Source organism: Ammodytes marinus (assembly GCF_949987685.1).
Source record: "Ammodytes marinus genome assembly, chromosome: 11".
In the NCBI taxonomy this organism is placed as follows: domain Eukaryota; kingdom Metazoa; phylum Chordata; class Actinopteri; order Uranoscopiformes; family Ammodytidae; genus Ammodytes; species Ammodytes marinus.
The window spans coordinates 10,823,008-10,837,848 of record NC_137215.1 but is presented as its reverse complement, the minus strand read 5'-3'; the positions used below and the strand labels follow the sequence as shown (position 1 = coordinate 10,837,848).

The 14,841-nt window shown below is 40.4% G+C and overlaps 1 protein-coding gene across 1 annotated transcript in view; it reads right to left on the bottom strand.

Moving 5' to 3' along the window:
* phactr2 (phosphatase and actin regulator 2) overlaps positions 1–14,392 on the bottom strand; it is a 42,431-nt gene extending 28,039 nt beyond the window's left edge. Inside the window, exon 1 of the mRNA XM_080036315.1 lies at positions 14,274–14,392. Coding sequence (XP_079892441.1) covers positions 14,274–14,379 — 106 coding nt within the window. The 5' untranslated portion in view covers positions 14,380–14,392. The remainder of the gene's footprint in view (positions 1–14,273) is intronic.
* Positions 14,393–14,841: the final 449 nt, after the last annotated feature.

Genomic DNA, 14,841 nt, shown 5'->3' with positions numbered 1-14,841 from the left:
ATATATACGTACCCACACAGTGTACATATTTACAGTATTATCATAGACGGGCACTGTTCTCCTGAAGCTTGACAGCTACGTGTCACTGCTGTTTACTTAACACTTGACTTGATGCATATGTTAGGACAGCTCTTGCTCTGCTGTTTAGTTAAACGCCCTAAATATACAACAGTTGGCTCACCCCAATAGTGTGACATTTTAGCTGAAGATTTTGATCAGGCAAACCTGATATCATATTTCTGAACATTTTCTAGCATGATAAGCGTTCCACGGGGGGACAGACACTCTTGAGCATGTTTACTCCGACAGTGCATCATTAAAAAAAAAAAAATCATTCATTAACTGTACTCCTTTGGCCCATTTGAGGGCCATTAGGAGTACAAATATCTATTTGATATGAATGTATCCTCCCCCCCCTCCAAAAAAAAGTTGATCATTTTCTTTTTCAACTTTAGTCTTGACCATACAAACCATTTGAAGGATTTTAACTCTTTTAATGCCAGCAGGTTAATGTTATGCAAATGGTTGTTTATGTTGTGAAAAAAATACACACAAATGAAAACATAAAATGAATATAAAAGCATAATACTTATTGCAAATTGGATTCGTATGAAGGGCAGTATAAGAGTTTTCACAAATTGCACCCTGGATTTAGATTTTCCTTGTATAACTGTACTATGTCAGCTAAAAGCACAAAGTGTCAACAGTACATCTATTAAAACCACAGGTGACCCCTGCCGCAAACAGAACAGAGTACCCACAATAGAACACAGCCACAATAGAACACAGCCACACCACCTTGGCCCACCACGTTTATGCTTTCGAGCAAACAGATCCACTGAGGAAGCCATAGAAAGAGAGAGAAAAAGATATGAAACACACAAAGTTTAAAACTCCTTGACTCCTTCCACCACAACAGTCATCAATTACAGTTTTTTTCGATTGCTAACCCACAGTGGGCACAACTGTAGCTCAATGTGCAAAACTCTAACTACACTATGCACTACCAACAGTCATTGGAGCTGAATAGTTCACCTCACCTGCAAAACAGGTTCAGTGCAGCAAACACTATGAACCAGCCTCATTGAGATAACACACACTGTCACTCAGAACCTGCTCAAAGTACAAACACTAGCATCAAACCCCAATACACAAATTACAAACTTTTAATCTTTACAGTTTGAATAATTTTAGTTATTTCACACAAATTACATAATATTTTCTTTGATGAAAGGGTGAAATTCGTTCACATGAAATTGTTTATTTTATAACATAATAGTTTTTTTAGGAAAACAAAAATAAATTAAAATCAGAAGTTTGCTTCAATAGATACACATTTTGTATATTTTATTGAAAACATTTCCAAATGTAGTATTTATCTGTGTAAATATTCTATAATTGTAATACAGAAATCAATTCCTGTAATGTTGTCATTTACTGTAAGGATGCACATCTAAGCTATTTGTTTGCTGGAAAATTTGTATTACAGATTACAACTTTAGATTTTTGCAGATTGGGTTGCACTCTCAACCCTGCCTCTCTCAATGCGAGACCATGATTCACAACAGGGTCTATCAGTGTTGCCCTTACTGTATTTCATCAGACATTACAGCTCTATGTCTTCTAGGTCTTCCTCCACACATCCACACTCTCACTGCCACTCTTCTACCTCCAACAACCTGTCTTCCTTTGTCCTTTTCCAAAAAAATATATATTTTTGAGCTTCCCCTTTATACTGTATATATGTTCACTAACAAGTCTAAAACAAGACATCTTAGTGTTTCAGTTGAAATTGCAATCCGGAGTGTTTGAAAGGCATTCATTCTGTTTTGAATGTGTGGTTTACAGTTGTGGCAGCAGTGTGTTAGCATTTGAAAAAAGTGCTGGAAATCCACATTGTTGTGCAGGCTGTGGTTAAGCCATGAGATAGGTGTGTAGAGTTTTGAAAATTGTGTTTAAGCAATGAAAAACGAGCTACAGTTTGGCCCGAATGAACCGCTCTGCATACTGTTGTTAGAGTTTTGCACTTGTCGTTCCAGTTGTGCCCACTGTGGTTTAGCAATCGTAAAAAACTGTAAGAACACTGTAGCCTACAATGCAACTTGCCTATCCAGCTAGCTCCATGAGACATACATTAATTATGCCCTCATTTTCCTGCTAGCAAAAGACGTGCCCTATCAACACCATTTGCAAAGGTATATTTTTATTTTGACATACTTATTTAATTTAATTATTAAAAATAGTTTTTACTTATTTGCATTGTCCTTGTTTTCAGTTCAATTAGGATATGTTTAAAGTCCAAAGTCATGATGTTGAAGGTTAAATAAGTCAATGATGTTCTTAAATCAATGAATAATTGTATATAATAATCGTGATAACACTATGTCAATCAAAATAATCATTTTATGATTTTTGTCATAATCGAGCAGCCTAACCTTGCAATTTCCATGGTATGGATCAATTATACACAATTACATTATTAAACAAGCTATAAACAGAGAACTGCAGTTGCAGTCGGTTTAAATTCCCACATTAACAGATTATTATCTCCAAATTTGCTTATCTAAAGTATAATGACACAGTATACATCCATAAATGTGTGGCGACAGGATTTGTTTAATTTTTGCACTTTAATTTGTAAAGGTGTTGCATTAATTAAACAAAACTAGTTTGAGATGTATATCCCCTTGTCTATAATGCCCTCCTGCCGTTAAAAGTAACTAGTAACTTTTACTTTAAGTACATTTTAAATCAGCTACTTTTTACTTTTACATAAGTAGATTTTTAGACCAGTACCTTTTACTTAAAGGAATACTTCACCAATACAGAAACGGCTTTTTATCATTATAAAATCGCTATTATTATTATTAGGGCTGTCAAATTAACGCGTTCATTTCGATTAATTAATCACAGAACAATTAACGCGATTAAAAAAATTATATACTTCTATAATGCCCTTTGACCCGGTGCAAAAGTGGTGCGCAGCTGCACCGAGCTGAACCTGTAGCTTGCATACACGGCCCGCACGGGTTAAAGGGAGAAAAGTAAAGAGAGAAGCTGGGGGAAAGGGCGGGGCCGAGGGCTCTATGGACGGTTTATGGGATGCTTCGGGCAAATAAGCATGAAGGTAGGAAAACATCTTACTTTATTCTCCGCAGTGTCTGTGCATTATTGATTTAGTGGGTGCAACAATGTAGGTTCAAAAGTATCTCTCAATCTTCCTCCGTGTGTACAATTTTGTTTACTAGCTGTCTCGTCTCCCGCATAAACGGACACCGTGTGTGTGTGTGTGTGTGTGTGTGTGTGTGTGTGAATATTTTTGCCTATGAGTACGACGATGGGGAATTAATCGGCATAGGCATCTGTGGCAGTGCAGCGCTGTCTGTTGTGGAGACAGAAGTTACGAGAGACGGAGAACAAGACTACGGCCTGGACAATGTCTGTGGTCAGTACAGTAACCTCAATTCTGTGTGTGTGTGTGTGTGTGTGTGTCAGAGTGAGCAAGAGAGAGATTGTGCTTTATCTGTCACCACTGTCAACAAAGTGTCAGTTGATACGTTTCAGATCGCAGCTTGACAGAACTGAATGGCCGAACGCACATTGAAACACACACACACACACACACACACACACACACACTCACAGGCAAACACTCACACATAGCAGTGCCTGACTTGCCTGATCTGGAAATTATTTTCCATTAAGGCTTACACTGCCATCTGCTGTTAACTAGTCAAGTTACTGCTCCTCAGTGAGACTATAGGTGATTTGTAAGTTAGTAATTCTCATTCAGAAGCCCCAGACATATTTAGCATTACACATATCATATAAGTGAGCAAATTCTTGAAATGGACTGCTGCAATAAAAAATAGAAAAAATAAAGCCAGTTACTTATTACTGAATTTCCAATTAATTTTTTTTTTGGCATATAATATTTGGCAGTCGTGTACAAATTTAAAACTGGGTGCTGCCAAGACAATGTGCAGTCTTACGGGACTGTCCTCAGTGAACAAAATGGAAGTGGATAATTGAGACTGGAAGGAAGTAAATGAAGAGGTCGGAGGTTGAAGACAGCACGGTATGATGCAAGTACTAAGTGAAGCCAATAGTGGAAAGCGAGTGCGTTAGTATTGACAGGGAGGTAATGATGTTAATAACGGCATTGCGTACTGAATTTGTTGGTAAGGTCAAAGTTCAAAAAGAAAGATACTCAATCTGAATGGCAGCTGTGGACAGTGAAACCTGAACCAAACAGACCCAAAGATAATTGGACCCAAAATACGATTTGACAGGAACAGACCCAATCAGAAAGCATCTTGAGAGTTTGAGATTTAGCTATTAAAAGGGTGAGGATTTTTTTGCTCCCTCCTTCATGACAGGATGTTGTTAAAGTACTGATGACCTGATGACTAACGGTCAATGTGTGTCAGTTTGAAAAAGACGAGAGAGGTCAAGTCACAGCTTATGAATAGAAACCCCCAAAACAAAGATATCATGTTTGATCGTGAGTGTATATATATTTTTTCTTTTGGAACTTCTGGTCACAAACTCACTATCGACCCTTTTTAGCCGGTACCGTTTAAAACTCTTTATTCCTCTGTGTCAAATCGTGGATCAAACACAAGCAGGGAAGCGCTCCCACTGGGTTTAGCTCAGATCGATCGGATGCTTTTACTGTAAATCTGTGCAAGAATCCAAAATCCAAAATGGAGAACCTTGGGGATATACTCAAAGTCAAAAGGACGTCCCTTTGAGTATGGGAATTGATCAAGGTTCAACACCTTTTTCAGGAACCAGGCCCTGTTTGTCCTGACACTAAATAACAGAGATCAACTGACTTTTTCCATTGACCGAAACAGCAAAAGGTAAGGGGGGAGAGGTGGAGGAGGAGAAAGGCCAGAAGAAAGGGAAGGAGTCATCAAATATTAAGTAGTAGCATCAGCGGAACAAGGGGCTAATAATTGTTTAAGTGCTACTTTTCAGAGCCTTTCTTCCCTCTCCTTGATTTATTTATTAAACTCATGTTCTTCCAGGGTACCTTCTCACTCTAATGCCATAACCAAATATATAATAATATCTGAATGTGTCATTCATACTCATTTGCTAAAATTATTTTGTGCATTCACTATACTGTTCATTCACTGTCTGAAAAACAAGTTGTCTATCTTGAAGTTATATCAATGCACGCCTATCTTACATGCATACATCCAAACTAGTATAAGCTTGTAAAGTTACACCCATAGCTTTTCCATGTTACGGAGCAGCTAACCTTTTTAAAGACAGGAACCGGACATCTCTGTGCCATTTTAGTCTGCACCCAACTGTCATAACAGTCGAGTGTGACTCAGCAGCGGACAGCCTCTGTTATACAAGCAAACCAAGCCCGGCTGACGAGGAACTCCATTTAAAAGGGTCTCAACCATGGAAATCTCAACACAGCACTCAGAGGCTTCATATGTCCAAGGCATAGTGTCTCAAAAGCAGAATGATGGTATATGATCGTGAGGACTGCCGCCATTTCTCGTGTCTTCAATACAGCAGATGCTGCAATGGACATTTACGTCACATGCAAGTCATGACTTATTCACTAAATTGGTTTTACCATTTGAACTTTGTAGCATTTTACCGTTTTTGATTTAACCATTTTCCCACCTCAGACATGTGTAAAGACTTTTTGGGGAGATAACAGATTATGTGCTAATGTAAGTGGTAGGTAGGGCTCAATAGGAAACATGTGATGTTACAACCTTCTGTGATCCAATCAGAATTGATCAACAGTTAATTCAGAATATATGCCGTCAATAGGTCTGACTTACACTGACTGGCATTCACAATTTACCTGTGTTTGCGTGGGATTGCTTTGAGAATAAACTGCAAAGCATGTGGCTTCATTTGCTGATAATAATCTAAAATCGTAACTTAATATTGGACAATTTAGTTGTTGCACATTACCCTACTCCAAAACAGTGAAAGAAAGCCTTTATACAGTACTTGAAAACAACCAATATTCAACCATGCCTCCTTGTACCTGATCTATACCTTCATAATGCCATGTGTCCCTTTTAAAAGGTGTCATTTTAGTATTACTTGTATGTCTTTTATGTACGGCTGGCTACTGTCCGTTCTCTTCCTCTTCACTTATGCTAGCCAGCCTTTCTGTAACCTGATCTCCTGTTTGTTGTATTCCGTTTGGCACGGCCCATACGCCGCCATCATTGCTAAAATGTTGCCTGTATAAATCAATAGCTGACATCCTGCCAGACGGGCAGCCAGAGAGCTTGTGAGAGACAGACAGAGAGAGGGAGAGACAGACAGAGAAAGAGAGAGGGAGAGACAGAGGCGCTGGAAAGATTTATGCTGTCTCGTGGGCTCTTTCAGAATAACCAGAGGATGGATGCACAAGCACAAGTAGCAGGAAGAAGTAATAGCAACACCAGATTGCAGACTAAGTTTCATAAAGAAAACACACGCTATGAAGGTGTTTAAGGGTTGAAGGCCATAAGAGGACAGCGGACGTAGTGACTAAACTAAAAGCAGCAAGCGTATTTATTTCACCACCTCCATCTTCTAACTATATAAGGCCATATCTGTACAGATTTACAGCAGAGCCACGGTCAATTGCAAAAGCAGCTGCCCTAAGCACGTCAGTCATGTTTGCTTAGTTGTGTGATTGCATGGTCAGGAAATGATTACTCTTACGTAGACTCAACGTGGTTTGTTTTAAAGTAGACTTCCATTGATGATGGCTGCTTTGGCCAGCTTCTAGCTATAGCTTTTACCGAGGTCTGCTACCATAGTGTGGCTCAGGGGTCCCGTGCCAACCTTTTGTCATTAACCACATGTTTAAAGCAACTGTACAAATGTAAACAAGTTAAGATTGTGCCACTATTTTTTATGTGAGTTGGACACATAGATCTTCCTGCCAAACGAGTAGTTCCATCTGCAAAGCTGGAGGTATGTTGTTTTACCAGGGCAGGTCTCCCATCAAATTAAAGTGAGTTAGTGAGTGAGTGAGTGAGTGAGTGAGTGAGTGAGTGAGTATGTGTGTGTGACAGAAAGATAAACAGACATATCTTACAGAGACAGTTGCAAGCTACAAAACTGACACAGCATTTATCACTCCACATAACGGAGGTTTGGAGAAACATTTTCTATTTCTTTTGTATCTAAGAAGGTAATGTCAGTCTCCCTGAGTGCAGAGGTGGATGTGCAACAAACAGGATGTAAACAGAACGACAGAGTTTATTTACAGTGAATTGTACTCATGACAAACATGGACCACTTTATGCACTCCATAAAGGTCACACTGCAATGGTAAATCATTTTAGTCAAATGGCCATGAATAAATATGCACATTCAGTCTCAACTCACATTGCCTCCTGAACACACACTTGCACAAAACATGACACATACACAATCAGCAGTGAGCAAAGAAAACCAAGAGAGGAGCATAAAGACCAACAACTCACGCTCACTGCAGCAGACACACACACACGGCATGACATAACACGCATATGCATATGTGTGCACAATCACAGGTGCTGCTTTGCCTTGCAAAATTGATGCTTCACAAATTCACAACGCAGATCATTTGCCATGTAGCCATCCACTCACTGGGTGACACACGCACAAAGGAGAAGGGATTTAATTGGATGTATTGCTGCAACACTTACCTGAGAAAACAGCAGAGAAAGAAAAAAATAGGATCTACCCTTCTTCTCTGTGCTTTAATTTCTGTCTTTCTTTAGTAACATATGGCCACAGGGGCTTTCTGCTTATTGAACACGGCGATATGTTATGACAACCTCTGCAAACAGTAATTAAACTGTGTAAGATAACAGGGGACCGATATAGCCTGCCTTCCTCCTCTAGCTAACTGATACCGACCAATGCATCATTGTCATTTAATACACCCAACCAACCAAGCCCATCTGGAGTTATTGCCTTCTTTCCTCTATAGATATATAGACGATAAAGCTATACTGCCATTAGCCTGGGCTATGTCTTACTGTAAGTTATTCAAGAAACTCTTAACGCCACTCTGGGAGAAATAACAAAACGGACAATTGCCTTTGGAGTGAAACACACAGTCATCATTGCTCCATAAGCATTTTCAAAACTGGCCCTCGCAGCAAGCCAGAAGCCTGGTTAAGTGAAGATACGGCCAACCTTGATGTTACTAAGTGTTTCCCTTCCAGCATTAGCATTAATATTAATATTGCATGGACACAGTGAAGTTGCTTGGGTCTTTAAAGTATAAGGGTCCCTGTACGTAATGTGTGGTGTTAAATGTGTGTTGTTGCCACTGCCCTTTGCCGTATATTTATTTGAGATTATGAAACCAGGCAAAGGGTACTGGAAAAAAACAACAAAACAGGGAAGGCCACAGACCCAAGTGGTCTCTGACAACAATGGCCAGATGCTTACGTAAAATTATTTCATGTTGCAAAGCAGTATACCAGCAGCCACCAAAAACACTGAGTTGTGTGCAATTTCATGAACACTATACAGGCTGCCTTTTTGTGACTTGTGAACTGAGTGCTCTCTACAAAGCTGACCCCAGACTAAACACAGTCAGGCACTGTGAGCAGGCTGGTTCATAACTATACTCTACTCACTCATGCACTGAAGGCTGTTTGTGTGTTTCAATCACCGGCTAACAGGTGATCAACAGAGCAGCACGTTAAGAGAAGAAAAACAAGTGGTACAAGGAATCTCTCTCTCTCTCTCTCTCTCTCTCTCTCTCTCTGTTTGTCTAACATCATGCCTTCTGTTACATTAACGCAGTAACACAGAAGGTCAGCTATACACCGGACATCACATGCAGCATGGAAGCAAGGACAAGGAAGAAGACAAAGATAGGAAGCACGGCCTATTATAGGAGAAAGGAGAAGAAAAACTCACCGTCATGTTCCATGACTTGACCCAGGGAATATTGTCAGCAGAGTGAGTTGATCCTCTTCTCTTCCCGATAAGCAACCCTCTCTGCCTCCTTCCCTCACTGACCCCCCCTCTTCCCCTTTCTCACAGTCTCTCCCCCCTTCTCCTATTCTGTCTACTTCCCTCCTTGGTTGCCTTGCCCTCTCTCAGTCTCCCTCCACTGTCTGCTCCTGACTCGCCCCTCCCTCCCTCGCTCCAGTAAAGAGCATTAAAAGTTAATGTTTGTTTCCATCTCAGTCCCGTCTCGTCCAATCCGTATCTCCTGCTGCATTTATCTCTATCTCCCTGCCTGTCAAGTTTGCCCTCCTTCCGCTGTCTACTGTGTCTGACTTCAGTCTCTCTCATCCTTTTTTCTTTCCCTTTTTTCACTCCCCCTCCTGTGCTGAGGTACCACGGTGACGTAGGAAATGGGGGAGAGGAGAGAAAGAGAGCAGGATGCACACGAGGTGTCACCGTTAAGGGTGCAGGTAACGGAAGAGAGGAGGAAAATAAAAAGGGAGATGCATCCAATAGTGCAGTAGGTTCAGTGTGTTTACTTTTCTATGTTTGTATAGCTATCAGTCATCTTCTGAAAATATGAACAGACCTCATCACTGCAATGTTATCAGTGCAACAGTAGGAAGTCATGTATAGTGACAGTGTGGATTCTGTCAGTTCAGGGGTAGTGACATGTTCATCTACAGTGGTTATTTGAATGGGAAAGCTTTCTCACTGCCAAGGGGATCGGTTTTTGCAAACTCAACATCAAGGTGAATCTCAAGAGGGTTTTAACCCTACGTTATTAATCTGCTGATTATGTTTTATGTTTGAATGGTTCCTTCAGTTAAAACGCTCATCACAATTATTTATCAGAGCCGAAAGTTCATTTCTTTAAATTGCAAGACTTTTTGACCCAGTCTTCTCTGCCGCTCGCTAATTAAGTTTGCTGGGTCTGGTTTTCCAGGCTAGTGATAGAATGTAAAACCTCTTGATTCAAATACTCAAAACTCGACTTATTTCTAATCCATAATGTTTGTTACATGTCACACCCGAGTAGTGTGGAGCTCACACTGATGTGGTTCTGGTCTTTACTCGCCCTGCCTTTGTCATGGTCTTTACTTGGTCTCAACCGCTCAAAGTTGTCAGAAACATACACAATTGGTCTTGCGTATGCCCTTTAAAACACACACACACACACACACACACACACACACAGAGACACGGCTATTTTGTGTATTAGTGTCTGTGTCGTATCAAGCACAGTTGATCTGTAATTTCCTGTTATTTATTAAACCTCTCTCTTTTAATGCTAATTAATGGCGCAGGACATTTAAATATGTTGATGGACTGAAGAATGAGAGACTTGTAAGTAACTGTACGTGTGTATGTGTGTGTAACACAACAATAACATTATTGACTGTAATATACTATACTGTAATGTTATAGTGGTCCTTTCCTCTCATCTCATTAATTAATTAATTAATTAATTAATAATAATTAATTATAATTATAATAATTAATAATAATTAATTAATTGCTTGGATTTATATAGCGCCTTTCATGATACTCAAAGCGCTTTACAGGGTTCCAGACAATTCGTTCACACACAGTCATACCGGTGGTGGTAAACTACCATAGTAGCCACAGCTGCCCTGGGGCAGACTGACAGAAGCGAGGCTGCCATTCAGCGCCATCGGCCCCTCCGACCACCACCTCAAACATACAGCAGTCATACACATTCACACGAGGCAAGGTGGGTGAAGTGTCTTGCCCAGGGACACAACGACCATGACACAAGTGGCCGGGCTGGGATCGAACCGCCAACCCTAGGATCATTGGCCAACCAGCTTAACCACCTGAGCCACAGTCGCCCCATTACATTTCATTGCACATTTATTAACATTCCATTTTTCTAACTTCTATCCAATCAATTTTCCTTCCTTCTGTTTTATCCTTATTCTCACCGTCTAATCTGTAACTATCTTCAAGCTGATGATTTTATATTTGTCGTTTTCATCATAATGTCCCTCCGTTCCACTGTTTTTTTTATTTTATATAATGAAACCAAAATTTGTGTTGTGGTGAAGTGTTTATTGAATTTTCCATTATACACGCACACACATCCATTACCTGTTTGTACACAACATTATTTATAGGCCGTACAGCATTTTGTTAACATCCTGTTTATTTGCTGTTGAGGCGTTTCAACACATATTAATAGAGTTAAAGGCTGAGCAAGTAACCATGCAGAGTTACTGATAGACAGAGAGACGGAGAAAGTGAGACTTTGACTTCTGATGCATTCCAGTGAAAAGGCTCAAAGCCATACACACACACACACGCGCACACACACACACACACACACACACACACACACACACACACACACACACACACACACACACACACACACACACACACACACACACACACACACACACACACACACACACACACACACACACACACACACACACACACACACACACACACACACACACACACACACACACACACACACACACACACACACACACACACACACACACACACACACACACACACACAATTGCACACAAAATAACTTAAGTACATGAAAACACTAAACAGTCAGTTCTTCACAGGTGCAACTGCTAGAAGAAATGCAGTCTAAAGGTCTTTTATTTTTTTTAAATGTGAACAATTAATACACTACAAATGATTACGCAATGATATCTAGGACCTTCAAGGATCAGATAACCAGGTCAACTGGTGAAAATTGCAAATCAGAGCCCGTGGCTCTGATTTGCAATAAGGCTAGGGGATTTAAAAAAAAAAAAAAACGTATAGATATCGTCTATTTCATCATGACGTTGCCAGTTGATTTCTGAGATTAAAACAAAACATTTTTTCAATAGGTTTTTTCAGAAATGTTTGAATATGGGAAATTTGGAACACAAGGACATTACTGTAAAACACTAGAACATTTGGGATGAAGCTTAAATGGCTACTAGAGGCTGTTAGAGCAGCTACAACAGTAGCTGAGAATGGACTATGTGTGGGCAGTAAAGCTGTTCTCTGCATTACAGCACATTGTAACAAGTAATTATACCAGACTAAAAGGGTCTGTAATCAATGTTATTTCAAGGAGAGCACCCGCAAGCAAGCAAGCATTAGAGCACACCACCAGCCAGCCAAAACTCATCTGTTGTCATCTTCTTTTTCTCCAGCCTTTCCATCTATCCTCTCCTCCTACTTAATCATTCTGTCCTCCTCCCCTCTCTTCACTGTTTTCATCACTATCCCCCCTGCATGTCTCCTTTACTTTCCGCCCTCTGACTGTATCATTCCTCTCCTCCTTTCTCAGCCATTACTGTCATGGTTTGTCTTAATGTGTCTCAGTCTGACCTTCCTTTCCATTGTTCACCTCTCTTATTCACCCCCGTCTGACATGTTCTCTCTTCCTCCCCTCTTATCGCCCTCTTCTCTGCCTGTAATTACAGCGCCCACCCACAGTGCAGCATGCTATTTTCAACAGACAGCAAAGACCGTCTCAGCCTACACGTTACGTCAAACAATCGCATAAGAGCATGCATGCACACGTGTGAGTGCACAAGTAGAAAAAAATATAATTAAATTTATTACTATGCATAACTAACATAAGCTGTACAATTGAATATTAAGATATTTCAAATGGACAAAAACAAAACAAACAAACAAAAAAGTACATGTACTTGGACATAATAATGACAATCTTCCCTTCTTCAGCCATTACTTCTTGTAACATTCCCCACAGGAGCCTTCTCCTTCCTTTGGGCAAGAAAAAAAATCCCCCTTGAATAAAAATTGGAGCACTGGAATCCATACTGTGTCATTCGTAGTTTTTGTAGCTAAATGAACCCAACACTCATTCCCTCAGTAAAAAAAACACTTTTGGAGTTCACCCTGTTGGATGAATGTGTAAAATGTAATGTCTCCATATACTGTATGTGAGGGTCCATTTTACTGCACATTTGGGGATTTGCAGGATATTTAGAGGGAAAAAGTGAATTAGCTCCCCCTGTTGTTTAACTTTTTAAACACACCACAACATAATATTCAGAGTAACTCCTCCTAATTGTTTTTATTTACTTGTAAATTTAGTTCCTATGAATTGAAAGGAAAATGAAAGGATTGTATAAGAGCATCTATAACAGTCAATTCTATGTTTCATTTTCAGACCAGGACAAGTCACCCAGCACTTGAGGCTCAAAATCCAAACTGGCATGAGTTGAAGACAACTTAGGACATCTAATTTCCTAACTGCTCCACTCCGTGATCGTTTCCTGTAATTACACCTTAAACATAAACACACAACATTTCCTGAGGTGGCTGAGTACAAGCAAAACCTCTGCAGCTTTTAACATAATATTGCTTCTGTAACATTATGATAAATGAATTGTACTATACTATGTACTGTATAGGCCTCTGTCAAATCAACCGTCTAGGTTTAGGTGTAGGCGTGTGAATCCGGTGGAGAGCCCAGCAGGCAGGCAGGCTGGCTGAACAATGTTGATGGGTAATAGGAAGTGGTTTTAACCACTGAAACATTGTATAAGCCTGACAGGTCTCAATAGCCAACGTTGTCAGGCCTGAAGACTGACATTAAGAAAGGCACTTTGAGGACACATATTTGGTTTGTTAACACCATAGCCAAGGTCGGCCAAATAGTTTCATCTCCTCCCATTTGCTATCAACATTTGACACAGACAAAACGGACGAAAAAATAGGTTCTTTACATTGACATAACAAAATAAACCAATGAATTATTGATTTATCTTTTTACTGGTTCAATTGATTATGATTAATATTATTTTAAAAGCACCTTTATCTTTTGTTCCTCAAGGTGGGTTCTTATTTTTGTAAACCTAGCTATTACTTATTGTATGTATTCACAAACCAATTGATTTACTTGTGTATTTAACCTCAAGTCACACCGTAATCACACACACACACATATTATCTCAACTCAACCTATTAAGCGACTGTGTGATCATTTTGGATGGTGTGACAAGTAGCCTAGGGGTAACCTGTTGATGCATGATAGGGGATAAAGCACATTATAAACACTGTTGTATAGGCCTACATAAAGACAAGCACACCAACAAATGAGAGGAAGAGAGGGGGCAAGTGTTTCTGTGTAGCAGAGCAGGAAGCCACGGCTGCATCATTAGTCATACAGAGATGCTTCTCAGGCCAGGAGGAACTAGTAGCTTGGAGTTGCAACACCAAAGAGAAGTTTGATGTTGTGCCCATGACTGTACTGTCGTTACGTTTCAAAAAAGTGCTCATAGTTGCACAGTGTTTTGGTAAATCGTGTGTGTGGTTTCTCCTACCTGAGCGCGCACCCCGGAGCCTGAATAGCACCCTGGCGCGAAATCCGGAGGTGTCACTGTAAGAGCGGAGCCTGGCGATAGGCCCCAGCGGGGGAAAGGGCTTCATCTCCCGATGGGTGTCTCCCTCATCCTCCTGCTCTTCCATGATCGCCTCCTTTCTGTCAAACAGCCCACAGGAGAGAGAGAGAGAGAGAGAGGGGTTCGCAATGTCACCGAAGAGACAGTGAAAACGTATTTCAACTTCACAGGAGCCTCACCAACATCATCAGCAACAGCAGACCGCCCCTCCACTCCGCCCCTTATTAAACAAATTCAAACTTCCCTCCAGTGTGTGTGTGTGTGTGTGTGTGTGTGTGTGTGTGTGTGTGTGTGTGTGTGTGCGCGCGTGTGCGTGTGTGTGTGTGTGTGTGTGTGTGTGTGTGTGTGTGTGTGTGTGTGTGGCTGCTGTGTCGAGAGGTTTTAAGATTGAGTGTAGAATAGACTGCTTGCAAAACAAATTAAAAAAATACTAATTGGCATTACACTTTGCTGCGAGCTTTGTTTTCCTTAGCCTACATGCACAAATTAA